Source organism: Sus scrofa, chromosome 4 (genome assembly GCF_054392235.1).
Source record: "Sus scrofa isolate SSC_HxYL_T2T_F1_AM1 chromosome 4, Sscrofa_HxYL_maternal_Yorkshire_Landrace_v2.0, whole genome shotgun sequence".
Taxonomy (NCBI): Eukaryota; Metazoa; Chordata; class Mammalia; order Artiodactyla; family Suidae; genus Sus; species Sus scrofa.
Genome location: NC_139386.1, coordinates 36,455,833 through 36,482,171, shown reverse-complemented (window position 1 = coordinate 36,482,171; position 26,339 = coordinate 36,455,833). Strand labels below are relative to the sequence as shown.

General features: G+C 41.5%; 2 protein-coding genes across 5 annotated transcripts in view; both read right to left on the bottom strand.

The window, feature by feature from the left end:
* Positions 1-26,339, bottom strand: part of RNF19A (ring finger protein 19A, RBR E3 ubiquitin protein ligase) — a 1,069,816-nt gene that overhangs the window by 265,729 nt on the left and 777,748 nt on the right. The window lies entirely within an intron of this gene.
* The window catches only part of ANKRD46 (ankyrin repeat domain 46), a 44,945-nt gene continuing 33,310 nt past the window's right edge, over positions 14,705-26,339 (bottom strand). For 3 of the 4 annotated variants that reach the window (XM_005662942.4, XM_013996571.3, XM_085020350.1), the window contains exons 3-5: positions 24,083-24,420; positions 22,594-22,752; positions 14,705-17,018 (exon numbers count right to left, since the gene is read on the bottom strand). In XM_005662942.4, coding sequence (XP_005662999.1) covers positions 16,802-17,018; positions 22,594-22,752; positions 24,083-24,393 — 687 coding nt within the window. In that variant the 5' untranslated portion in view covers positions 24,394-24,420 and the 3' untranslated portion in view covers positions 14,705-16,801. The remainder of the gene's footprint in view (positions 17,019-22,593; positions 22,753-24,082; positions 24,421-26,339) is intronic. The other variant, NM_001243356.1, reaches the window with a different exon arrangement.

The window sequence follows — 26,339 nt, the reverse complement described above, 5'->3', positions numbered from 1 at the left end:
TTCATCATCCTCATTGCTACTACCCTGGTCCAAGCACCATCATCTTTTACCTGAATGGTTGAAAGAGACTCCTGACTGGCTCTCCTCTTTCCGCTCTTGCCCTCCTCCACTCTATTCTCAACATAGCAACCAGAGTGACCCCATTAACATTCAAGTCAGAACAATCCTATTCAAAATTCTATAATGATTTTCTCAAAATAAAAGCCATTGTCCTTGCAATGACTGCAAGGCCCTGAGTGGTCTAGCCTCCCCCTATCTCGCCTTCTCCCTGTGATTTCATCTCCGAATAATTTTCCTCTTGCCCGGTTCTCTCCAGACACACTGGCCTTTTTGCTGTTTCTTGAACATGTCAGGTATATTCCTGCCCACCTGAGGGTCTTTGCTCTGGATGTTCTGTCTGGATGCTCTACAGGCCAACTTTCTCACCTCCTTCAAATCTTCCAATACAGGAGTTTCCTTCATGGCTCAGTGGTTAACGAATCTGACTAGGAACCATGAGGTTGCTGGTTCAATCCCTGGTCTTGCTCAGTGGGTTAAGGATCTGGCGTTACCATGAGCTGTGTTATAGGTCACAGACACGGCTCGGATCCTATGTTGCTGTGGCTGTGGCTTAGGCCAGTGGCTCCAGCTCTGATTCGACTCCTAGCCTGGGAACCTCTATATACCACGGGTGCGGCCCTAGATAAGACAAAAAAAAACCTTCCAATACAGACTTGCTCAAATCTCAGCTCCTCAAGAAGACCTGCTCTGACCATGAAATTTAACATGGCAACGTGCCCCATCCCAGCACTTACTTCCTTACCTTGCTCTTTTTTGTTTGTTTGTTCCATAGAGCTTAACAATTCTCTAATACACTCTTGGATCTGCTTACTTCTTTTCCTTACTTTTTGTGGGCTGTCTATTCAAGGGCAGGAATCTGTTCTGTTCGCTGCTGTATCCCAAGTCCTTGAACGGTGCCTGGCGCATAGAAGCTGTGCAGGAATACTTGTTGATTGAATTAATGAAGTTTCTCCAGAGCGAGCAAATGTCCCACCCCCAGCCTCCCAGCCGGGACCTGACCAGTCTGAGACTACAAAGATGGCTCTGGAGGAATCCCACCCCATGGCAGGAATGAGAAAACTGGGGAGTCTTTGGACTCGTCCTGTGTTTGGTTGTGCCCTAAGATCTTAGATAGACTAGGGGCTCTGGTTTGCTGGGCTGCAGCTGTTTTCTCAGAGCCAGTGCTCACTTCCTAGGGTCAAATTCCATGATAGGTGACCTTTGTCACTGTCTAACATTAGTCACGAGCCCCAGGTGGCTCCTGAGCACCTGAACTGTGGCCAGTCCAGACTGAGATGTGAAAAAATTCAGACTTAGTACAAAAAATGAATGGAACATAGCTCACTAGTATTTCTTAAACACTGATTCCATCTTCCTCTCGGGGATATGGTGGGTTAGATAAAATATACTATAAAAATTAAATGTACCTGTTTCTTACAATTTTTTAAAAATGTGATTCTTATTATTTTTCAAAATTCCTTCAGTGATGATATAATGTATTGGACCTAGAGAATACCATACTAAGTGAAGTAGGTCAGATGGAGAAAGACAAACACATGCCATCACTCATAAAAAGATACAAATGAACTTATTTATAGAACAGAAGTAGACCCACAGACATAGAAAACAAACTTATGGTTAAAGTAGGGGGAAGGAGAGGAATAAATTAGGAGTTGGGGATTAAAACAAACACACTACTATAAAATACATAACTAAGGGCTTACTATAGATATATAGCACAGGAAACTGTATTCAATACGTTGTAATAACCTATAATGGAAGAGAATGTAAGAAAAGCTATATTATATCTATATGTGTATATATACACACATATACCTGAATCACTGTATACCTGAAACAAATACAACATTGTAAATCAAATATATTTTATTAAAAATTTAAAAATAAATAAGTAGAGTTCTTTCCGTGGCTTGCATCGCATTTCCATGGGACAGCACTGAGCTGGGAGGAAAACTACTCAGTTCTAGAAGCCAAATCCCAGGAGGGTGAAAATCCACATTTCCTCCATGCAAACTGATGGATCTTTTATTTCAAGTCGTAGTGAGATATGGGAGAATTCCATTAAGACAAAGGCCCCTTCAGGATTTGACTAATTGGGTTAATGGGGACTTTTAAAGAAGCTTTGGCTTTGTTTTCATTCTTCAATCATCTGCCTGATGCTTTGCCTGAAGGGCTGAAAGCCCTCCCCTTGGTTCCTCAGATGTTCACTGAAGTTCCACGTGGCCAGGAGCTGGGTGGAGGAGGGACTGGGACATGAAGGAAGGTGGGCTTCTCACGGTCCAAGAGCCCCCACTCTGACCCTACAGCCTGGGGGCACCTGCTGTGCCCAGAGCCGTGTCAAGGCCCAGCTCAGAACAGCAGGATGGCAGCAGTGGGCCCTCGGGGTGGAGTCATGTGGTCACCCAAGCCACGAGGCATGCACTGCCAAGAACTTAGCCCAAAGGGAAGGGCTTCATGTAATCAGGATGAACACAGGGAGCTCCGTGGTGCTGAAAAACTGAGTCTAGGATGGAAATAAGAAGCTGTGAGCAAGGGTCAAGGAAGACCAGCTCCCAGAGCCTGGGAATGCCATGAGCCAGGCTCCGGGAAAAGGGTGCCCCAAACTAGGGGTTGGGGGACAGGGAAGACAGAATGAGGGGCTCAGTGACTTAGGGACCTGGCACCAGGCAAACAGAAGGATGGAAAGAGGGGCTGGGTTGGGGAGACTTTCTCTTGCCTTCCAAAAGTCTGTAATCTTGACATACTGTTTTTATAAAATTGAAACTAGAGGGAGGGAGGGAGGGCAGGGGGAGGTGACATTTCTTGAAAACTTGCCCCTGGATGTGAGCAATCTCTGCCCTGGTCTTGCCTGGCAGGGGCTCAGCACCGGGGTGCTGGACTGGGAATTACACTCTGGAAAAGCACAATAGAAGTTTAGCCCTGTTTTCTCCCTCTATCTCACTGTACTGGCTGTATGTAGTGAAAAGAAAGAAAAGAATTTCAAAAGCAAAAAGGGGACGTTTCCATCGTGGTTCGACGGACCTGAACCTGACTAGTATCCATGAGGATGCAGGTTCGATCCCTGGTCTTGCTCAGTGGATTAAGGATCCAGCATTGCTGTGAGCTATGGTGTAGGTTGCTGATGCAGCTGGGATCCTGCATTGCTGTGGCTATGGCTGTGGCAGCTACAGCTCTGATTTGACCCCTGGCCTGGGAACCTCCCTATGCTGCAGGTGCGGCCCTAAAAAGACAAAAAAAAAAAAAAAAAAAAAAAAAAAAGCAAAAAGGATTCACAAGAGATTGAAAGGCTAGAACGTGAATAAGAAATGAAAACAATGAGATATTATTTTTAATTTGCTTTAACAGCACCTCAGAAATGGAGGGCAGCCATTAGGAGCAATGTGGGCAGCACTGTGCCAGATGCTCCGGGGTGGACTGGGCAGGAGGAAATTTAGGAGGGGGACCAGGGAAAACACATCCCCAGCCAACCTGCCACTGGCTTGTGGGGTCTCCTGGGCAGAGAGGGGGTTGCTGGGGATCCTGCCAGAAGCACCAGAGAAGGAGGGCTGTGGGTGGCAGGGGGAGGGTGGGTGGTGAAGGACCCAGCCCCTCGGGAGCTCGTCTTCCACCTCAAAGCCATTGTCTGCCTGTGACCGCACTTTCATCAGCTGCAAACTGTATTTTTGTCTTCTCGGAATTTTCCAAATGAACTAACCTTTTTCCCCAGACCATTTTCTTCAAAACTGAAATCGGATCTGTATGGTCCATGGAGACAAACAAAACAGCATGACATCACCCACCAGGGAGTTGTCGCTTCAGACACCGGAGCAGCCTTTTATTCAAGATCAAATGGATGTGATTTGCCTTGTGGAGGTTTCCTAGGTCATCTCATCCTGCGCCTGCAGAGGAGGGGATGGTCCCCTGAGCCTACCTTGAACTGGGAGGGTTTGGGGGTGGCAGGTGCACTGGGCAGCCTGCAGGGAGGCCTGGCCAGGACACCTCCCTATGTTTTCTCTAACTGCTGAGATGAGGCTCCACAACACATCATGATGGGGACAGCCCCATCTGCCAGGGACACTGGCCTCTGTGTCCCTCTTCTCTCAGCCTCCAATGCATGGGTGACGGCAGCCAGGTGCTGAGAGTGCTGACCTGGAGTTTAGATGGCCTGGAATCAGCTTCTGCTTTGCTTTGCAGAGCTTCTGAGCCATCCCTGTTTTGCTGCCCTTTGGAGATGTTTGGTGACCAAACAAGAGAATAAGTATGGGGGCCTGGAAAGCACAAGGCCTATTCTCCTGTCCTTGCCCTCAGCCCTCTCAGCACTCAGAGGGAGGTGTTCTGTAGCTACTCGACTACAAAACCCTCGGCTTCCATCAGGGAGGGTCTTGGGGCCCTGGCAGGGGCTGTGATCCACTTCCTCTTGAGCTAATAATGAAGGTATTATTTAATATAACTCAAAGATCAGAAGCCATCCAGTCATCTGGGACCCCAATCAGCCAGCGCCTGAGGGCCTGACCAATTGCAACAAAACAGAAGTTGTCCTGTGCTTCTGCAAATAGAAATACTTAGAGTGCAGCACAGGGGCTATCAAGGTTCCCAGGAGTGGCTGAGGCTAAAGGGGAAGTAATCACGTAATTATGCTAATAATTAAGACTTATTGCGTCCCTGGCCCTGGCTGAGCATTTTATACACTTTATCTCCTGCAGGCCTCTGGTTGGTGTTACTATTCTCATCTAACAGATGAGGAACCTGAGGCTGGGAGGAAGGGTGGGTAACCTGCCCAAGGCCCCTGGGGTCTAACTGTGGGCTCAGGATGCAAACCAGGGGTGTCTGACTCCAAGGCCCAGGTGTTTAACCACCACACCATTCAGTCCCCCAGGCACAAACAGAAGCTGCCTATGAAAAGGTGTACCTTGTTTATTTTGTTTGCATATGAATCTGGTAAACAGTGAGACGGGGCAACCAAGTTGTGTATGTGTGTGTGTTTTCCTTGGGCTGAAGGTGAGGTACTTTTCACAGCAGTTCTTCCAACTCAGAAGCTCCATGTTAATCCTCTGTTACATCGTATTTTATGCAAATTAAATGATCAAGACAAATCGTGTATCTGAACATATTTTTAAAGGCTGACATATAAAATAAGTTGACAGTCTATATTTACTCTACAGCTGGGAACGTTACTTCAGCAGTGATAAGCCAGGGAACCGGTCAGACTACTGTCTGGGTCATCAGGACTCCATGAAAGACAATCAAGAATGTCCATCGGCAGGAGAGGAGAGCTTAGCCACATGGCTTTGGAACTGGAATGATTTCTAATAAGAATAAGCCTTTTGATTTAATAGAAGTTGTGTTCTGAGCAGGGCCAGACATTTAGTTTGTCCAAAGAGAATCACCCTTTGGGGGGAGCTGGAGCTCCAGCTTCTTCTCACAACATTCTCTGAGTCAGGGCCAGAGAACAAGATACTGCTTGCCTTCCACGTTTCTCTTTCCTCCAACTACAGCGCAAGACGAGGGCAGCACAGGCCTTGGAAAGGTGGTGGGTTCATCAAAGAGGAAATAAATGGCACAGCTCCTTTATGTTGGGGGCGGGGCTGCTATTTTCCAGGATGGGAATTCCAAAATGGCTGAAGGTTTGTTGCCTGGGGATCTGGTATGTTCCCATTTCATGAATCGACACCTATATTTTGAAGATCAGTAAGAAGGAGAGTGGGTTTCTAGGCTCAGCTGCTGAAACATTTTTGCAGTTAGGCAAGATGATGTCACCCCAGCTCTTGGGGATGTGATGGAGCCAACACAATCACATACAAAAATGAGGAGAGAAGAGCTTCCTGCTTCCTAAACAGAAAACAAGCTCAACTGGAAAGAAAATATAAGCTTCCATAATTTTCAGATCCATGTTATCATCAAGTGTACTTCTATTAGAGGAATCCCTTCTGAAAGAATGTATCAAACATGGCCACCAATATCCATTCTCTTCTCACTTAACTCAATGGGGATCGCCTTCTCGAGTCCTATGGGGTGTGCGTTTGGCATTTTAAAACTTGACAGCTGGTCATAAAGGTATGTCCCTTCCCAATGTATACCTGAGGTAGGCCACTTGAGAGGTTCTGAGCTGGGCCATTTCCCATCTCCCTGTCGCTACAGAGGTCTCTGGGCTTTAGTGATGACTGAGAGGCTCCTCTACTCAAAAGGGGCTACCAGAGCTAATGAGAAGATGCCTGGAAGGTTCTCTAAGGCCAGTGGTATGAAAAAGAATGGATGAAAGTTGTAATTAATAAACCAGTTATTAAAGCTTCCTTGTCAAACCAGAACTTTCATGATACTGTGTAGATTGTCTGCTCATAAAAAGCTTGAATTCAGTCAATAAATCATGCAATTTATTCTGTTGAAAGAAAAAAAGTAACTTGCACTGAGTCCCTACAAAATACCAGGGACTTTTAGAGGTGGCAACTCATTTCATAGAAGCACCATGTTCTAATGGCCACACATAAAATCACTGGAATTAAGATTCTTGGTTTGGTTGATTCCATTTTAGGAAACATACTTAACTTTTCAAGCCTGGTTTTCTTTATGGGGATAACCACAGTATCAACCCTTGTAGAACCTAGTACGTATGCACTCACAGCACTCAAATAAGACAGTTTTATCATTATTAACTATGAGTCTGTGAGGAGGGTATTATTTCCGTCTTACAGATAAAGACAAAGGTTCAGAAAACCTAAGTTATTTGAGCAAGGTCAGTCCACACTAGGTAGAGCTAGGATCTTTCAACTCCAAGTCTACATGTTTTCCAATAAAACCACAGCCTACGCAATGTGATCCAAACTGAAACTTAAACTAAAATAGCAAATGAATGTGGATAATTCAATAAGGTGAAATAGAGATCTGATATCTGATTAAATGTCTCCCTTCCCCAAATCTGGGGCTCTACTAAAATAAAGGAGAAGCACCCAAGCCAAAACTTACGGAGTAAGACATCAGGCATCCTTACATTTTATTTTCTCCTAAATTTGAGTCAGAGTCTAAAAGAACAGCCTGTGCTGATGGAATTGTACTAACTAGGACTATCCAAAGTAAGTTATAGCTTTTTGCCAGATTTCTGTGCCAGTGACCTAGAAACTATTTCAAAAGCTATTTTTGTTTCTTAGGGGCTGAAATTTTAGTGAAACGGTCCAGCCAACACTGACCCAGAGTCTTCAAATTTAGAAATTAATCCCCAAAGAAAGGGAATATTAATTTTTATGATGACAGAGAATAACCTGCTCATAGCCCAATTATTGGAAGAAACAACTAACTCTGTAATGCCACAGTTTTAAATACTTGCAATTTATAGCATGAAGATGCAAAGAATTAGGCTGGCAATTATCCTTGAACCTCCAAAAGGGAACTTAGCTTATGGAGACATACAAAATGTAAACATTCCACAGAGCTAATACTGCATACCACATAATTTTAAAAGCCCATAAAGGGGTAGTGTAAAAAATAGAAAGATAAAGTAATAGAAATTTGCTGAACTATATTTACCCATAAAATATGTACATATTAATTTGTAATGATTCCAGCAAATATAAAATGTATCTTTTTTTTTTTTTTAAATCTCAGGCATGGATTTACTATAGCACATTTCAAATTGGAATTCCCCTTGGCCAAAGCTTATTATTAAATTGATCCTTAGATGATGTGGACATGGAAAAAGAATCCAGGTTTAAGACAAAACCAAACCAAACCTTTAGAGAGAAAAATAAAGGAGAAGAATCTACTGAATACACTTTAAGTGAGTGAGTAAGCAGATACAGTGACAGCGTTATCCTGGTGTGGGTAATTCTCCTGTCTTCACACGCTTCTCATTGCCTTTCTAGAGATGCTTCCAAAAATGTGGGGAAGGATACACAGGAACACGTACCAAAGAGCTCAATTCACAGCCACAGGACATCTCTGACATCAGGGAACCGGGCAGTGAAGGGCCTTGTTAAACACCATCAACCAGGGCATTTTATAACTACAGGGCTTAAGTTTACAAATGGTCCTGCAACCATCAATCTTGAATTAACAGTATGCACCAGACAACAGGATTGAAGAAATCATGGTTTTGAGAAATACAGTGACTGACCAGTGACAAAGTGGTAACACCATTCCTGCTGTGGAAACTCTGGAACCTTGGCTTACCTTCCTCACAGCATTTCCACAGCGGGAAGCACTTTACCGAGAAAGTGCATTTTTTCACGTGGATTTGGGGGAAGTGTGATGAAAGAAATTTTCACATAATAAGCGATGGGAAGTCATTCTGGCTTACACATGAGTTTACTTGAACTTTATGCCAACTAGAACCAGCCTGTTTGTGGCCTACCAAACATACATTATACAGCTGCTTTAATTATTAAAGACAAGGGCACACTGACCACAAGTGAAGAATGTCCATGTTGGAGTTCTCTTGTAGTGCAGCAGGTTAAGGAGCCGGTGTTGTCACTGCCATGGTGTGGGTCTCTACTAGGATTCAAGTTCTATTCCCAGACCAGGAACTTCCACATGCTGTAGGGGTGGCAAAAAAAACAAAAACAAACAAACAAACAAACAAACAAAAAAACAGAGAGAGAGAGAGACAGAGAGAGAAGGAAAGAAACAAAGAAACAAAGAAAGAAAAAGAATGTCCATGTTAAAAATAAAGATGAGGTGGGAGTTCCCATTGCGGCTCAGCGGTTAATGAACCTGACTAGCATCCATGAGGACACAAGTTTGATCCCTGGCCTCACTCAGTGGGTTAAGGATCCAGCATTGCTGTGGCTGTGGTGTAGGCCGGCAGCTGCACCCCCAATTGGACCCTAACCTAGGAACCTCCATACGCCGTTAGTGTGGCCCTAAAAAGACAGACATACATACATAAATAAATAAATAATAAATAAGAGTACCCATTGTGGTGCAGTGGAAATGAATCCAACTAGTATTCATGAGGTTGCAGGTTTGACCCCTGGCCTCTCTCTGTGGGTCTCGGATCCGGCGTTGCCGTGAGCTGTAGTGTAGGTTGCAGATGTGGCTCGGATGCCACATTGCTGTGGCTGTGGTGTAGGCCAGCAACTGTAGCTCTGATTTGACCTCTACCTTGGGAACCTCCATATGCTGCAAGTGTGGCCCTAAAAAGCAAAAAATAAAATAAAGATGAAATGCCTCCCTTCCTGGGATGTCAATGCTGGTGCTCCTTTGATGATAAGACTCCCTTCCCGGGCACCAAGGCCATGCTGACTCACTATGTACCTGCTGATTTTTTTTTTTTTTAAACCTTGGAGGAATGTAACCCTGATTTGTTTACTGTTCTTTGTTCTTACGAGATATAAATCTGTGCTGAAAATCATGCGTCTCTGGGGCAGTTTCTCGAGTCACCTGGGAAGCTGGCTTCCAGGCTGTAGGCATCAGTTTCATAAAATTCTTATCAATTCGTATTACAGATTGTTTATTGACTATTGTCATCAACAAGTGAAAAGATTTCCCACTGAAAATGTTTACCAAGAGAAGATGATAGGTTTATGGAGATTCTCCTGGTCAAAAAGGAAGGAGACTTGGGTGACAGGAAAATACATCCTTGGCTTAGGACAGTATCAGTTTACTACACAGGTCAGTGCTTTGGTTAATTACGAAAATACACAGAACCAATGCGAGGTGTATCTTTATGTATCTAACACTAGATACTTGTATTTTTAAATAACATTTAGAATAGCAGTGTGGGGTGGGGGGAGGGTGGAGACCATGCGAGGAAGGGACAGTGTAGTACAGGGAGGAATAAGAGCCTATTCTGGATTCACATAACAGTTCTGCCCCTTTCTTACTTGAGGGATCATGTCCCTGAGTCCCTCCTCATCTTTCCCCTTCCCTAGATGACTTCTAATGCCCCCCCCCAAAAAATTCTGTGATTATAGTACTTGTTACTGTTCATTTTTTAGGCTTCGCTCAAATGATTCATGGAAATGCTAGAATAGAACTAGGATGCTTGATTGCCAGAGTTTAGGCTAATACTTGCAATATTCAGCTGAACTTCAATCTTTTTTGGAACAAAGAGAGAGACATAAATAAGGTAAACTGACAGCTGCAGTTATGCCAAAAACCATAACTGCATTTTGAAGAGGAGGCCGCAAACTATTGTTTCCAACTGCAAAAGGTCAATGCATTTGCTGCCATTAGTTTCCAGAAATGAAAACCAGTCGTTTTATGGTAGTCCCATCAATCCAAACAAATAACTGGCTAGTTAACTATCTATCCCCCTTTATGATCCAAAAATGATTTAAAGGGGCTTAAATAATACAGAATAGCATAAATTAAAAGCAAAATTTAGAATAGGAAAATAAAACTAAAGATGAAGAAAGAAACCAGGAATGAGGTTCTAATAAATCACCGTAATGACCTATATTACAATTGCTTCTTGTGGAACCCGAATATGGTATTAAGCTTTGCAGCATCCAAGGTGGAAGAGGCATTCTGACCTGATCAACTATGTAATTCATACAGCACATAAGATGGGAACAAAGCTCCGGAGAAATGCAGTTGTTCACGACTGTAAGAGGCAATCAGGGACCTTCACAGGGAAGAATTGTGCCAACAGCATCCTCGGCAGCCTTCCTTCGAAGAGATGCAATGGTGAGGACATATGGCTAATCCTCCAGGCAATTCTTACTTCCAGATGATGGCATCACAACTAAGCAGAGGGAGGCACCACAGCACCATGGTTGGAAGAGACTCCAGTCCCAGGCCACTGGCTTTAATCCTCCGCCCCAGCTGCATGGCCTGGGGCACACGATTCCAACCTGCCTCAGTTTTCCTGGTAGGTGGAGATATGACAGCAACTTGAGAGGACTGAGTTCACAAGCACTGTAAGTGTGGCCACTCATTAATGAAAAGCTCAGGAAAGGAGACTGGGGTGGAAACTACCTTCCCACCATCCAATAGCTACTAGTTCTACTTGACCTGATGAGCCCAAGGCAGATTTGAAAGCAGTGCTATCAGAAAGAAGTGTCTGCAAAACTGCTGTCCGATACCACAGCCTCATGTGGCTAATGAACCCTAGAAATGTGGCTACTAAACACTAGAAATATTGTTTTAAAATGTAAAATTGAGGAGTTCCTATCATGGCTCAGTGGAAACAAATATGACTAGTATCCACGAGGACGCAGGTTCAATCCCTGGCCTCGCTCAGTGGGTTAAGGATCCAGCGTTGCCGTGAGCTGTGGTATTGGTCGCAGATGCAGCTCTGATGTGGCATGTCTGTGGCGGTGGTGTAGGCTGGCAGCTACAGCTCCAATTCGACCCCTGGCCTGGGAACTTTCCTATGCTGCAGGTGCAGCCCTAAAAAGACACAGACAAGCAAAAGCAAAATGGAGCTGGGTTTCAGGCTCAGATAACCAGGCTAATGAAGAATTGAATTTCTAGTTTAATTTAAATTGGGCTACCACACTAGACAGCACAAGGAAAAATCTCCATCACTGCAGAAAGTTTGGACATTTCTGATCTAAAACATCTTCCAAGCAACACTGTCTTAATGTTGTAATCAGCTACGTTTTTGATGACTATTAGGCAACAAGGAACACCAGACTGTCTTCCTTGACACCACACTGGAATGTGACCAGACCTGCTGCCTGGTGAGTGTGGACTCCAGCACCTTATGTGGAGCTGTCTATGATGTCAAATGAACAGATGAGCAACTAAACAGAATGCTGACCAGACTGTGTACTTTGAGGAAAGCCAAGGAGGTATCCATAGCAAGGCCAAGATTCTCCCTAGAAAATTCTTTTGAATTGACTTCAGAGCTAAAAGGAATGGGCTTGATCCCAAAGTTCTACTTGATCTAGCATGGCTGGGATTGTTTCAGCTTGAACAATTTTAAAGGGTGATTTCACCAGATCTCTTTTCTTCCCCCCGGTGTTCTATTAACTTTGAGAAATGCTGTTTGACATGAAAGTGAGTAACAACTGCTGAGATCAATAAGATGATTTAATGTAAGTCATATAATATGAAGAAAAAATAAAGGGAAAGTAATTGATAAGAAAATGTGTATTTTAGGAGTTCCCATCACGGCTGAGCAGAAACGGATCTGACTAGGAACCATGAGGTTGCAGGTTTGATCCCTGGCCTGGCTCAGTGGGTTAAGGACCCGGCGCTGTCGTGAGCTGTGGTGTAGGTCACAGACGCGGCTTGGGTCTGGTGTTGCTGTGGCTATGGTGTACGCTGGCAGCTGTAGTTCAGATTCCACCTAGCGTGGGAACCTCCATATTGCCATGGGTGCGGCCCTAAGAAGACCGAAAAAAAAAAAAAAAGTATATTTCAATATGTGAATGCCCCAGGCACAGCTACACTAGAGGAAACAAGGAGATCATCAGGTCCCACACAGAGAATTATGTGGGGGACTCAATTACCATCAGTAGCATTGCTGTCAATAACAAGATTATCTGAAAGAGGTAAAATTCCTATCACATGTTGAACAAAATACAGTAGAATCTCTCCTCAATTGTCTTGTGGTTGTATTCTTAGAAAATTCAGGGTACATTAAAACTGGATGAAAAAACACTTTGTTTTAACATGTAAAATGGAGTTAGGTTTTGAGGCTTAGATAACAAACTTAAACAAAAACAAAAAATATGAATGACCAGCAGAACATTCAAAAATCATGCGGGATGTGGAACAATTCTTTGTTGTACTAAACTGTCCCATGTGCTATAGGTCATAAAACATCTATGGGCCAATAAAAAATAAATAAACCAAAAAATAAAACATCTATCGGTCTTGCCCAGTAATTGCCAGCAGTGCCTCCCATCATTTCTAAAACCATTGGTCCACGCCAAGCATGTTCATTCTACCAACTCCATCCTCCCCAAGGACTGAGTCATCAATCCAGGCCTAATCAACCAGTGCATGGCTTCGGGTAGTTTGAGAATAGGATACAAAAATGTAATGTTGGCCAGTGAAATGGAGAGGAAGTTTGCTGGTGACTTTGCAGGAATGCTTCCCAGAAGAATACCAGAGGAAAGATGGTTTCTTTCTTCTTCTCTACATGGTTACAAACGGGTGTGAGGCCTGAAAATTCTGGACTCATCTCAGAACCAGCGGGAGGATGAAACCAACCAGCTGGAGGGAAGGCAGAGCAAAAGCACAGAAGACGGAGCTCAATTTGTATTACGTCACCCTGGGAATATAGTCTGCCTCTGGGCTTCCAGTTACATAAATCAATAAATTTCCTATGGCATAAGCCACTTTGAACTTGGATTGTGACTTCTTGCAGCTGAGAGCACTGATACATTCATAAACAATTTCCCAAGTCAAAGACTAAGGCCTGGTTAAAAGAAAACAACAATAATAAAACGTGAACACTGGACTGCTAGTATTATCTGATAAAAAAGAAAACAACTATGCTAAATGTGAAGCAGCCTCTTTTGGTGGAAAGCCTGCATGCGCTTACATAAAGGAGCCAGCAGTACAGACCCTGAAGTTCTTCCATCCAGCGGCAGGCATATTGTGGAAGAATGGCCTGCACGGTTCACACGTGAAGCCTGTTGGAGGAAACATGTGAAAAGCACATGCTTAATCTGAAAAGAAAAAAATATAGTTACGGTAAAAAATAAATAAATAAATAAATAAGGATTTGTGTTCAAAGAGTTCTACAGGGTGCACAGTGAACAAAGAGGAGAGAAAAAATAGACTAAGTCCTCATTCTCATGAAACTTATAATCAAAAAGACACACAAAAAAAATACAACTGATCCTTGAACAATGACGGTTTGAACTGCGGGGTCCCATTATATCTGGATTTCCTTCATTAAGTACATGGTACAGTACGACAAGATCATCTTCTGTTGGCTGAATCTGCAGATGGAGAACCAGAGATACCAAGGGCCAACTATAAAGTTACTCACAGATTTTCAACTGTGTGGTAGTCATGGCCCCTCGTCCCTAATCTCTGCACTGTTCAAAGGTCAACTGTACCGGTTTACTGAGCAGAGTAAGTGGTGGGGAATGGTAAGCAGAAAAGTGGGCATTCATACACGGTTAACTATGTTAGGTTTTCTGAACATGCCAGGATCTGAGTTTCAATGGTAATGGTTAGTAACCTTGGGAGGATATGAAAAAAATAGTGTATTAAAGGGGGAGAAAAAGATAGGTATTTAGAAACAAGAGTGAAAATTTTAGCAGCAGGTGCTGCTAAGACGGCAGTAAGCAAGGTTCTATATGGTTCCAATGCCAGACTCAAGACAGGCAGCCGGGCAGAAGCAAAGAGTGAACTTCTAATGGGGGACAGAGTCTGAATGTGGAATCCCTGTTTCACTATGTCTCAGCTGTCTGACTTTGGACAAGTTAGTTAATCCTCCTAGTGTCAATTTCTTTATCTTATAAAATGGGGAAATATAGCAGGGATAGGGCAAACATAAGAATGAAATGAGATGAGGTATGTGAAGTGACCTGTAGAATTGGGAGATGCTCAATCATGGTTAGTTACCATCACTCCTAAATCCACAAGCAATCCACTCAAATTAGTGTCGGAACATTTTGTAAACAAACATAAACATGAAACCTGAAATACCCATTATATCAGGTTTGGAAAAAAAAGCTCTTTGTTTTTTTCTAAACGGCCAATTGGAACTCATTAAAAAACAACCCTTAATATAAAAGAAAAACAACGATACATAGAAACATTATGATTATGAGATTATAAATACATTTATTGTATTGGTAGTATTACTGAATACTGAATGCAGAGACTAGGATACAAAGAAATCAGCACTTAAAAGGAAACATTAATCTTTTAAAAATGCAATATATTTACACGTTAACCAATATGCACATCTGTTTAAAGTTACAAACGAATGCAAAGCTAATTCCAAAGCTTTTAATTGGGATATACCTCAATTTTGAGTTCTAGTGTTCTCCATTCTAACATCCACCATTTTTTGCTGTATTTACACCAAGTATGATTAATTTTGTTTGTATCTAACCTAAAAGCAAGACACTGTGAGCTGATCCTGAGGCAGCCAGGTAACTGGGAGTTTCAGAACAGCTCTTTAAGACAGGATCAAGCCATCAGAAAGAAAATGCCTCAATCCTAGATCTATAAATGCAAAAGAGAAAATATTAAGAGGCAAAAAGAATCACAGAAACACATATTCTAAATTATACTTTCTAATTCTAGCAACAATTCAACCAGCAATAGCTTACATGACTGTGTTGTAAAATATAAAACCATTAATTCTTTCACTACAATTTTCAGACTACTCCCGAAGAATAATTACTAAGTCTTCACATCCTTTTTCAAAAACCCAAAAATACGATTTAAACATAACAGAATCCTTAACAAAAGAGGACTTCAAACACACTGCTGAGAGCTGCAATATAGTTTGAAGGCCAGACCTTAATTTACATAATATTACCATTCATAAAAGAGTTTATGACACCTAGTATAATAGTGTTCAGAACCATTAATTCAGAAATATTCCATCCATTCTTGACATCAGAGAACTACTGACATGGATGGGATTGTTACGACAATTCTAACAGGGATTCTAAACAGGATTGCACATAAAATGGAAAAATTATTCACTATGAATACAACTGTGACAACAGAGCTAGCTTATAGAACTGCATTTTTCACCATAATAGTCTTATAGAATTACAGTGACAGTTGAACATCAGAATTATTCTCCCCTGCTAAATAACTACTAAGTAGAAAAAGTGTTCTGACAGTATTTTTGATAAACAGGATATCTTTGAAATCAACACTAGGGAAAATTGAGAAGCGAACAAAATGAGTTCACTCTTTCATAGATATTAACAAGTTCATTTTTCACAGATATTAACAGCAAAGCACTTTACAAAAAAAAATCAAAATTATCCTAAAAACAAATAAATATAAGATCAGATCAATCTTTTCTTTTTTCTTTTTTTCTTCTTTTTAGGGCTGCACCTGTGGCACATGGAAGTTCCCAGGCTAGGTGTCAAATGCAAACTGCAGCTGCTGGCCTACACCACAGCCAGAGCAACATCAGATCCGAGCCACAACTCTGATCTATGCTGCAGCTTGTGGCAACCCTGGATCCCTAGCCCACTGAGCAAGGCCAGAGATTTAACCTGCATCCTCATGGATACTAGTCATATTCTTAACCCACTGAGCCACAACAGGAACACCAAATCAACCATTTTTTGAGCTCATTTTCGAAAGTTCTGTTTCGTCTGTGATTAGACTTGAAAATATTAAAACAAATCAAACAGATTCCAATACTGATTTGAAAAAGCACTTCAAGTTTTAAGCTGAATGTTTTATCCCCCTCCCTCCCATTATTTCCCAGAGAAAGTAAACCAAAACAGAAAAGTGGCTCTGGTAAAAATAACCAAAACAAAACAAAACTACCAGCCAAAACTAATCATGCAAGACAAGCTTTGAACACTTCACTTCAGTTGCTCCTATGTTAGGGTAAGGTTTCTACAGCAAGGATTTCTTACTCTTGTCCTCTATCTTGATTCTTTAGTCACGTCCATGTTTTTATCAAACAAGGCTATGCGTAGCCTTTCCTCAGAAGTCAGGCTGAGTTGGAGGTAGCTTTAGGACGTGCTATACTGGACTAGAGTATGCAGTTAGTTCAAACAGACGCGTCATTCTTCTAAAAGGATTACAAGGTGTAAAGACGCAAAAAGAACAAAATGTACAGCCCTCACTGCCTTGCACTAAGAGAAGATTTTGAGAAACTGAGAACAAACACTGGAAGCCAGGACACTGGCACCTGCCTCCTTTTCCATGAGCTCCTTTAATGCACCAGTTCAGGCTGGTTTTCCACGAAGGGCAGCACCCCACTCACATAGTAGGCGATGCCAAGAGACAGCAGAGCAATGACAAAGATCAAAAGCAACACCCTCCAGAAGCCCAGATCCTCCACAAACTCCTGCCACGTGGTTCGGAAGCTGGACAGGACCCCTTCGCCTTGCTGCAGGTTGGGATTGAGGAGGGAATGGCTTTCCATGGCACTGTGAGTGAAGCAAGAGGAAAGAAAGGGCATGAAACAACACATTTCATCCATTTCAAAAACATAAAACAAGAGAACGGCATTGTTTAGAAAAAGACCAACCTTCAAATACAATACTTATAAGAAGAAAACGGACTTAGACAGTCTCATCCATTTGTGTACTGGTTTATATACCTGCAGCTGGCTGGACAATCCACCTTAGCTACAGACCGCCAAAGAGTAATGCTTATGTTCCTTGGTTTAGTATCCAGAAGAATCCAAGTTAAAATCCTTTTATTTTTTAAAGTTTTTATGAGAGTATGGTTCGTTTACAATGTTGTGCCAATTTCTGCTGTACAGCGAAGTGACTCAGTCATACATACATATATATATACACATTTTTACTTAAAGTATTATATAAATATATAAAAGTAAATATATAAAATATATATGAATATATAAAAGTAAATATATAAAAAGTATATATTTTACTTAAAGTAAAAAACGTATACACATACACACACATACATATACATTCCCTTTGTTATATTTTCTTCCTTCACACTCTATCCCAAGAGACTGGATACAGTTCCCTAGACTAAACAGCAGGACCTCACTGCTTATTCATCCTAAATGTAATAGTTTGCATTTACGAACTCCACACTTCCAGTCCATCCCACTCCTCCCCTAAAAATCCTTTTCTAATCAAAACTCCCAAGCGGAAGTCATGAAGTAAGTCAAGTGAGTTGTTTCCATCAGATACTAAAGCAAAGCACACTTTGGCTATTTGAAACTTAGAAGAATTCAAAACAAGGATTCAAAACTTGAGAATTCATACTAATGAAAACAAGCAAAAATGGGTAACTCTAAAAAACTGCTTTCTACAATGTGTGACTTGGAAAGTGAAAAGGGGATTTATATTAATTTAGTTAAATAATCTGACCAATGAAAGGAATTCTTTCTTTAATACCCTAACAATGGATGTTTACTCTTCAGTCTGTTGTACATGTGGGCCGGGCTAGCCATTAGGAATTCCTCTTAATAGCTTCCTCCCACTGTTTTTAGTTCTATTATCTTGTTCAACTTAACACAAAATGTTTGTTTCCTTTCTGTATAAAGGCTGAGTCTAGTTGAAAATAAGGTAGCACAAATACCATAAAAACACTGTTTCCGGTTTTTAGAACTATACAAATGAGAAGTATGACCGCTACATACAGAAAAGAGTATATCTGATGTTAGTGTCTGAAAGGCTGCACTGTGATGAAGCTCTGAAGGATTAGCACCCACAACTATGTCACAACATGCAGGCCTAATAACAGGGTATCATTTAGATTAGAGCCACAATGACCACAATCATAGGTATCAACTACCGATGGCTATTATTATCCTTCCTAAACTTCTCTTCACATTCTTCCAACCATCTTGGGACAGAACAATGGAAACAACATAAAACAATGTCTTAGAGCCTGGTTCATCATGCAGAATTGATGGATTTTTTTTCGTACCCTACTTTATTTTACTTCTTGACACTGTTAACAGCAGGCCCTTCAGCTGTGACTCACACTAGAGTTCTTCTCTCACCATGAGAAGGTGGCTTCCTAATTGGCCAGTCTGTTTGACATCCAAACCTTTTTTTATATTAAAAAAAAAGTTTATCTTCTGAATAAGAAGACATTTTCAATGGGAATTGACAACAATACAAAAATTTAAGAAAAATTCAGGCAAGTTCAAAAATAAGATTAGAACTTTGAGAAGTTCAGGAGAGGTTAATTTTGACTTACATGAAATTTACTGACTACGACTCACCATACTCTCATACTTAAAGGTGTTAGATATATAGGTATCCTTCACTTTTTGAAAGTTCACTTTATGTCACTTTGCTTTTAAGAAACACCTACAATACTACCTGTATCCACTAACTGAAAGAAATCCCAAGAGGATTTTCACTTTTAGACAAAAGAAGGTGAAAAGCAAAAGCAGTGTTCAATGTTTGTTTTGGCACAAGAGTGACACCGCCAGCTCCTTCCCCAAGAACAAGAGTCAGCATCTCAGCCTCCAGCTGCCACAGCTTTGAATTGTATCTGGGAGCATCTGTGCTTTATCTTGATTAATTTTGGGCATCTGTCAGTAAGACAAGTCCTAAGGTAATTGCTTCTTTGCTTTATGCCATCTTGGCTTAGGAAAGGTTTCTGAGGAACATTCTACTCCTGGATAGTGGGGGTGGGGTGGGATGAGGTGGGGACTTATAAAATGAGAATTCAGTTGCTCATTCTCTAGAAGCTCGTGAAGTTCTGCCAATCAGACCCGTCTCTAACGACTATTCAATGAAACGTTTTCTACTGTCTAAGAAATACCTGATTCTAGCCTGATGGTCTGTATGTACATGTGTAATCTTTTTTGTACATGTGTTATCTACACTGTCTCTGTCATCCCTTATCTGCAAAGTAAATAAGAATTAAATTAAACATAGGATATATGGGGGTGGGGAAATATTTTTCATCAACTTGATTTACAAGCCTTTAAGAAGTTATGCTATGGGGAGTTCCTGTGGTGGCTCAGCAGAAACGAATCTGACTGGTATCCATAAGGATAAGGTTCGATCCCTGCCCCCCTCAGTGGGTTAAGGATCCGGTGTTGCCATGAGCTGTGGTGTAGGTCACAGACGCAGCTCCAATCTATGTTGCTGTGGCTGTGGTGTAGGCTGGTGACTGCAGCTCTGATTCGACCCCTAGCCTGCTAACTTCCATATGCTGCAAGCATGCCCCCCTCCCCCAAAAGAAGTTATGCTGTATTTCAGGGAATCCTAAGCAAAATGGAAAATACTAAATTCACTGAAAATCTTGCTTTATCTCCTGTTCTAGAAAAGGCTGATCATCACACAGCTATGCTACAATACCATGTCCTAGCCAATTCCTTTAAGTTCTTCCCGCACTTTTTTATTGAGATACTTCATGTATCATAAAATTTATCTTTTTAAAGTACATGATTTGGTGGTTTTTAATATATTCACATAGTCATGTAATCATTTCCACTAACTAATTTCAGAACATTTTTGTCACCTCTATCATGAACTTTGTACCCTTCAGCAGGCACTTCCCACTGCCCCTTCCCCTGCTCCTGGCAACCACTACTTTCTATTAGCCGATTATGGACCCTTCAGATAAATGGAATCATGACATGCGCCTTTTGTGCCTGGCTGCTCTCAAGCAGCATGTTTTCAAAGTTCATCTGTGTTGCAGCACATATCAGTATTTCATTCCTTTTTTATGGTGGAATAATGTTTCATTGGATGGATAGATGACATTTTGCTTTTCCATTCATTAGTAAGGGACTTTCTGGGTGGTTTCCAGCTTTCGGCTATCATAGGATAATGCTTCTATGAACATTCACATGCAAGTTTTTGTGTGAACACATGGTTTCAATTTTCTTGAGTATATATATACCTAGAAGTGGAATTGTTGGGTCATATGGTAACTGTGTAACTTTTTGAGAAGCTGCCAGACTGTTTTCCGCAGCAGATATGCTATTTTACATTCCCACCAGCAATGTATGAGGGTTGGAATTTTTCCACATGCTTGCCAGTACTTATTACTGTCCATCGTTTTGATTATGGCCATCCTACTGGGAACGAAAGGGTACTTCACCACAGTTTTGATATACATTTCCCTAATGATGCTACCTTTAAGCTCTTTGATTTAAACTTCAACCACACATTCCTGTCATGACACTGAAGAACAGAAGACAGGACAAGCAGGAGTACAAGTATTAATAATTCAATTTTTAACGAACAGGCTTTTACATAATGCTGTAAATACTACAAGTTCTTATGCTGAAGTGCAATGGCAGGTATGAAAGGAGCATGAATAAATATTTCATACTGCATTGCTTAAATGACTAATCACTTCTTAGTAATCAGAACAGGGGCAAAATAAAGTTTAAAATATATTTCCAATAAAGAGATGCTAAGAAATTGGCTATTAACAAAAAATACCAAGGTCCTGAAAATACACCAAGCAAAAGCACATTCCTGGACATTTTTCATGGTAAAGAAACTTAACGTAGTTAGAAAAATAAATTTCCAGTTCTCTTGGAAGAACATGGTTTTTAACAGAAAATAAATAACTCGATGTTACTGAAGGGCTTATGGCATTCTGACTGTCAACCCAGAGCACATAGGCAAGAGAAGGGCTTGCCAGTGCACCTCTGATTTCTTGCTAATTTTATGTACTTGCTAGCTTTTAATGATAGTAACTCGTGAGGAGTATGCACTGTTCTAGAAGTAAAACTCTTTAATTTCTTTGGACATAATAAGTGTTTAAAACAAACAAAAATAGTCCTAAACTTGAAAGTGGAATTAATGATGCCCAAGGAGTACACCAGCCAGTCCACAGACAGGGAAGAAAGCAAACACCAGCACAGAGGAATCAAATTCAGGGTGAACCATGAAAATAGAGAGGAAACACAACTCACAGAAACAATGATCCTGACCGTCTAAGTGGACCATGTGCTCCTGATTCCAAGTCTTGGCCAATCTGCTACTAGGTCAACAGCTGAAAGGTTTGGGATAAGACTATGTAGGTTCATCATCCTTCTTACCCTGTGACATCTGGAGGCTGAAACTCCATGGCGGTCAACCAAACAACACGCTAGGACAACCGAGTCTGGCCTAGATACTTTACCTGTTGAGTCTGTGAAGCCAGGAGAAAAGATGATTGGTCATCTTTTCAGAGCTCCCTGAACCATATTCTAAACTGCTTCTACGTGAGAGATGATAAGCTATTTGATATTTGAGACCCTGTCAGTCACTACATCTTAACTTTAATGACTTAGAGGAGCTCAAATTTGTTCCAACTTGTGAAAGTCACTTCCACTTTCCCATCACTGAACTGAGTTGAAGCTTGTCTAACTTTGTGTTTTACTCCTACTTTACTTGTCCTTAGCACTTTAATTTTCTACCCTTGAAACTACCTTTTTTCCTTTTTTTGCTTTGCTTTTTAGGGCCGCACCCGAGGCATATGGAGGTTTCTAGGCTAGGGGTCGAATCGGAGCTGCAGCTGCCGGCTTACACGACAGCCACAGCAACGCCGGATCCAAGCTGCACTTACGACCTATACCACAGCTCACAGCAATGCTGGATCCTAAACCCACTGAGCGGGGCCAGGGATCGAACCTGCATCCTCACGGATACTAGTCGGGTTCATTACCGCTGAGCCACAACAGGAACTCCAAAACTACCTTTTTGGTCTTTTCTAATACTGTCCAAGTTCCTTTTTTGAAATCCCATTCTTTTTGTGACCAGTACTTAAATTCGCAAACTGCTATTTCCTGCCCTCCTATTCAGCTCGTTTGGCTTCTACAGCCAATACAGCGGGTTTCCCTATACAGTGACTAAAAGAACATTCTGTGCCTGTGGGCACGTAGTACTTCCTGTTAATAGCTTGCCAATTGTAATCTGGAGCCATAAGGACCAATATAAAGTTCAAAGAAAGCATCAAAGCTCTTTACTTGAAAGCAAATAAATATAAAGCTAACAAAAAGTTGTCATAAAAGATTCATTCAGAGTGACTTGCCCCTTTACAAAATGGTATCTTAAGTACCTTTCGCTCTCAGCTGTCTGCATGGTCTCCAGTTTTGAGTGAGTTCCTCTGTTAAATCCTTTTACCTCCTGTTCTTCCAAAGATTCCAGCAATCGGATGACATCTTTATTCACTCCCCTGCGCTTTGCCAGAACTAAAGGTGTAGCACCTTGATGATTGCTAAAAAGTTCACAGAAAGAAAGACATCATAGCAGCAGTATTACACTGTTAGTAGCCATTTGTGTAGATCTCAGGGAGGGAGGTGTGGGCCCCACTCACCCCAAATTAAAACCCAGAGCAGAACCAATGGTTGAGTTGGAATCTGAATTGTGAGTTAACCTATATTTTTTCTTTTTAGAGAAAGAGTAGATAAATGAGAATAAGTACAAGAAAAAGAGGAGAGTTCCCTTGTGGTGCAGTGCATTAAGGATGTGGCATTCTCGCTTCAGTTGTTTAGGGGGTCACTGGCCCGGGAACTTCCATATGCCCTGTGCATGGCGGGGGGTGGGGTGGGGGGAACGGTAGGAAAAGAGAGGGGATATTCCTAGAAATTGGAAAATTCTTGATTCATTCTTATCTGACATTTATATTTTATGAGAAGAATGTATATATATTTTTAAATGTCTAAGAATTAAAAAAAAAAAAACCAAAAAACCCAAACTCAAAAGCAATAAAATAAACTGCTTTGATTCAGCTCACCATCTAAGAGGAGCGAGCCTGAGTGGCACTAAATCCTCTAGTCAATTCCCACTTCATCCTGTCCTATAGGAGCAGGACCATTAAACACAATCTGTCTTATTCAGATTTAGGGACATTATAGCACCAACAAATTAGGGCAACAGGTCACTGTAGCTCAGAGGTCAAGGTCAGTTTTAAAAGTGGTCTGATATCTTCCCACTCAAGAGAGAAGGTATCACGAAAACATACCCCCAAACCCACTACTTCTTTAAATTATTCAGAATCAAAAGGACTCTGAGTCCCAGGGAGACAATGTAGCTGGCATGGTATATAACACAATAGAAGGCAAACAAGCTTTGGAATCAGGTGGAGCTCGGTTCAAATTCCAGCTGTGTGACCTTTGTAAAGTCATTTATTTAACCCAGAATCTTGTTTCAACTATTTCATCTATAAAAGGAAGACAGTATCACCATAAGAGATAAGGTCCTAACGTCATCCTGAGCATTAAATAAGTTAACACAGTAAAAGCAGTACCTAGGCCATAAGAGATTTTCAACAAACATTAATTTTCTTCTTTTCCCCATGTCTTACAACACGATTAATTGGTAGTCAAACCTAGCCACTATTTTCACAGAAAAACTTCACTGCTTTTGCAGAAATCCAGAGGCCAGCCTCTAGTTCTCTCACTCATTGTCCTCAATCCCTCTCTGAACTTGTCCCTACCGACATTTGATCCCTGAGGAAACAAAATCAATAGACTCTAAGATTAGACCACTGGTTGAGAGACTCATGGGAAGAAAGGATGAGACATCAAAAACCACAGAGAACTTACCAAATATCAATTTTGAGTCCATTGGAAACCAAGAATTGAATAGTATCCACATGGCCGCAGAGATGAAGAGCTGTGTTTCCCTGATAATCGGTGGCCAGGAGATCAGCACCAAATTTATGTAACAACTGGCAGATGTCTACATTCCCTCGGGCTGCCGCGAGGTGAAGGCCTGTTCTGCCCCTGCTGTCTCGAATATTTGGGTCAAAGCCACTTTCCAAAAGCCGTTTAGAGTAGTTAAAGTCTCCATCGATACAGGCTTGTAGCAGGGGCACGTTAGTCTGAGAAGAATCATTTACAAAAACGTAGGACATTGTTCGGATGTGGTGGATGGAATGTGCCTGTAATGAAATACGAGGTGAGGGAGGTTCAGTGAAACCAAACTAAATCAAGACAGTGAAGTCATTTAGAAAAGCACTCTTTCTTATCCTTCTCAGCCTCTCGTCCCTAAAAAATTACCTCACCAAACAGAAATAAAAAGAGTTATCAATTATTATATTTTATTTTCCATTAAAATGTCTCACTTTTTTCAGATCTGCTGGATCAAAATGGCAATTAAATTACCATAAAGGCCTATTTCACATTTCATCAGATAAAAAGATTAAGAGATATTTTTAGAAGTTAAGCAAGATATAAGTACTTAAACTTAAGTTCATTAAATCATTGTCAGAAGAGAGACAACACTGTTCCTTCAACTTCAAAGAATTAGCTACACACACACACACACACACACACACACACACAAACACACTACTGCTGGGAGAGGTTCTTATTTAAAACAAAGCAATTCTCTCTCACATATTTGCTTCTTATTGTATTTGAGATATTCTACACAGTAAACGGAATTATCTGCTCAAAAGTTAACTGAATCGGCATGAGAAAAACCCATAACTTAATTCACACTCGATAAGGACCTGTTTAGAGCACAAACCTCAAATTTTAATCAAAGGAGAAAAGCTAACGAAAGAACCAAACTAAAGTTAAAACTGGAAATGCCATGAAAGTTAAGGATATCCATCTTTTTTCGGTATTGATCCTATTCTACTCTGTTCTGTGGTTACCTAAATACCTGATTTTCCCAAATTCTCACTGTCTGAAGGTGGAGAGATGAGGAAAAACAGGTCTCCGTGGGAAAACAACAGAGGCAGGACAAAAGCAGCAATCCCGGCTGTGTCCACGCTAACACTGCACCCCTGGAACTGCCTCACTCCACCAGCTGGTCTGTCCACAGCTCTTTTATTGACACTTCTCTGCCCCCAGCAGTCACTTGGTCTCTGTGTGTGTGTGTGTGTGTGTGTGTGTGTGTGTGTGTTTTTCCATCCCCAACTGCCCCTTCTTTGGTTCGTTTAAGAAAGAGTTAAAGCCTGACGAAAGAAACTTTACTAAGAAGTTAAAAAGAAAACAAACCCAAATAAGAAAACACAAAGGCAGAGTCCAATGTGTTTGTAAAGACGGCTGCCTGACTTTAAGGTTAAAAAGTTTAGTTACAGATGAGCCTAGCTTATAACTAAACAGGCTAAGCCTTTCTTTCTGGAACATGAATGGTGCTGGGCACTGGAGCAATCTACCATGCCTCACTTCACAGGGGTTCAGGAAAGCCTGGCTGAGGAGTTTGGTGAGATCCATGGCCCCTACTCCTTTCAGCCTGGTTTCCAGCAGAGTCACTGTCCCTCTAGTCCTGGGCCACCTTACATGAAGCTCTGCTGCTGCCTCGGGTCCTCTATGCAAAGAGGAAACATTAACACAGACCGAGGGCCTGTTCTGAGCCAGGCATTGCACTAAGGGGTCTTAATGAACTTTATTTAATCTTCCTAACAAGTCCATGGTAAGATTTATTATGTCTGAATTTTAGTAAGGAGTCACTGAAGGATTTCAAGTCAAGGAAATGGCATGGTCTTAGTGCATTAGTTTTTCAGAAAGATTACTTGGTTGGCAATCTAAGAGGTTTGATTGGAGGGGGTCAAGTTTGGAGAGAGGGAGATCAATCAGTAAAGTCACCATAGAAATCCAGGCAAGAAATGATGACAGCCTTATCTAAGGCAGTGGCAGAGAGAAGAGAGCATACATACTGCAGAAAGATATACTAGATAGAATTAACCCAACTTAACCACCTGTTGGAGGCAAAGGGTGAGAAGAAGCTGCTAAGAATAATCCTAAAGAAGGGGAAAATGGGAGTTCCCGTCGTGGTGCAGTGGTTAACGAATTCGACTAGGAACCATGAGGTTGCGGGTTCGATCCCTGCCCTTGCTCAGTGGGTTAA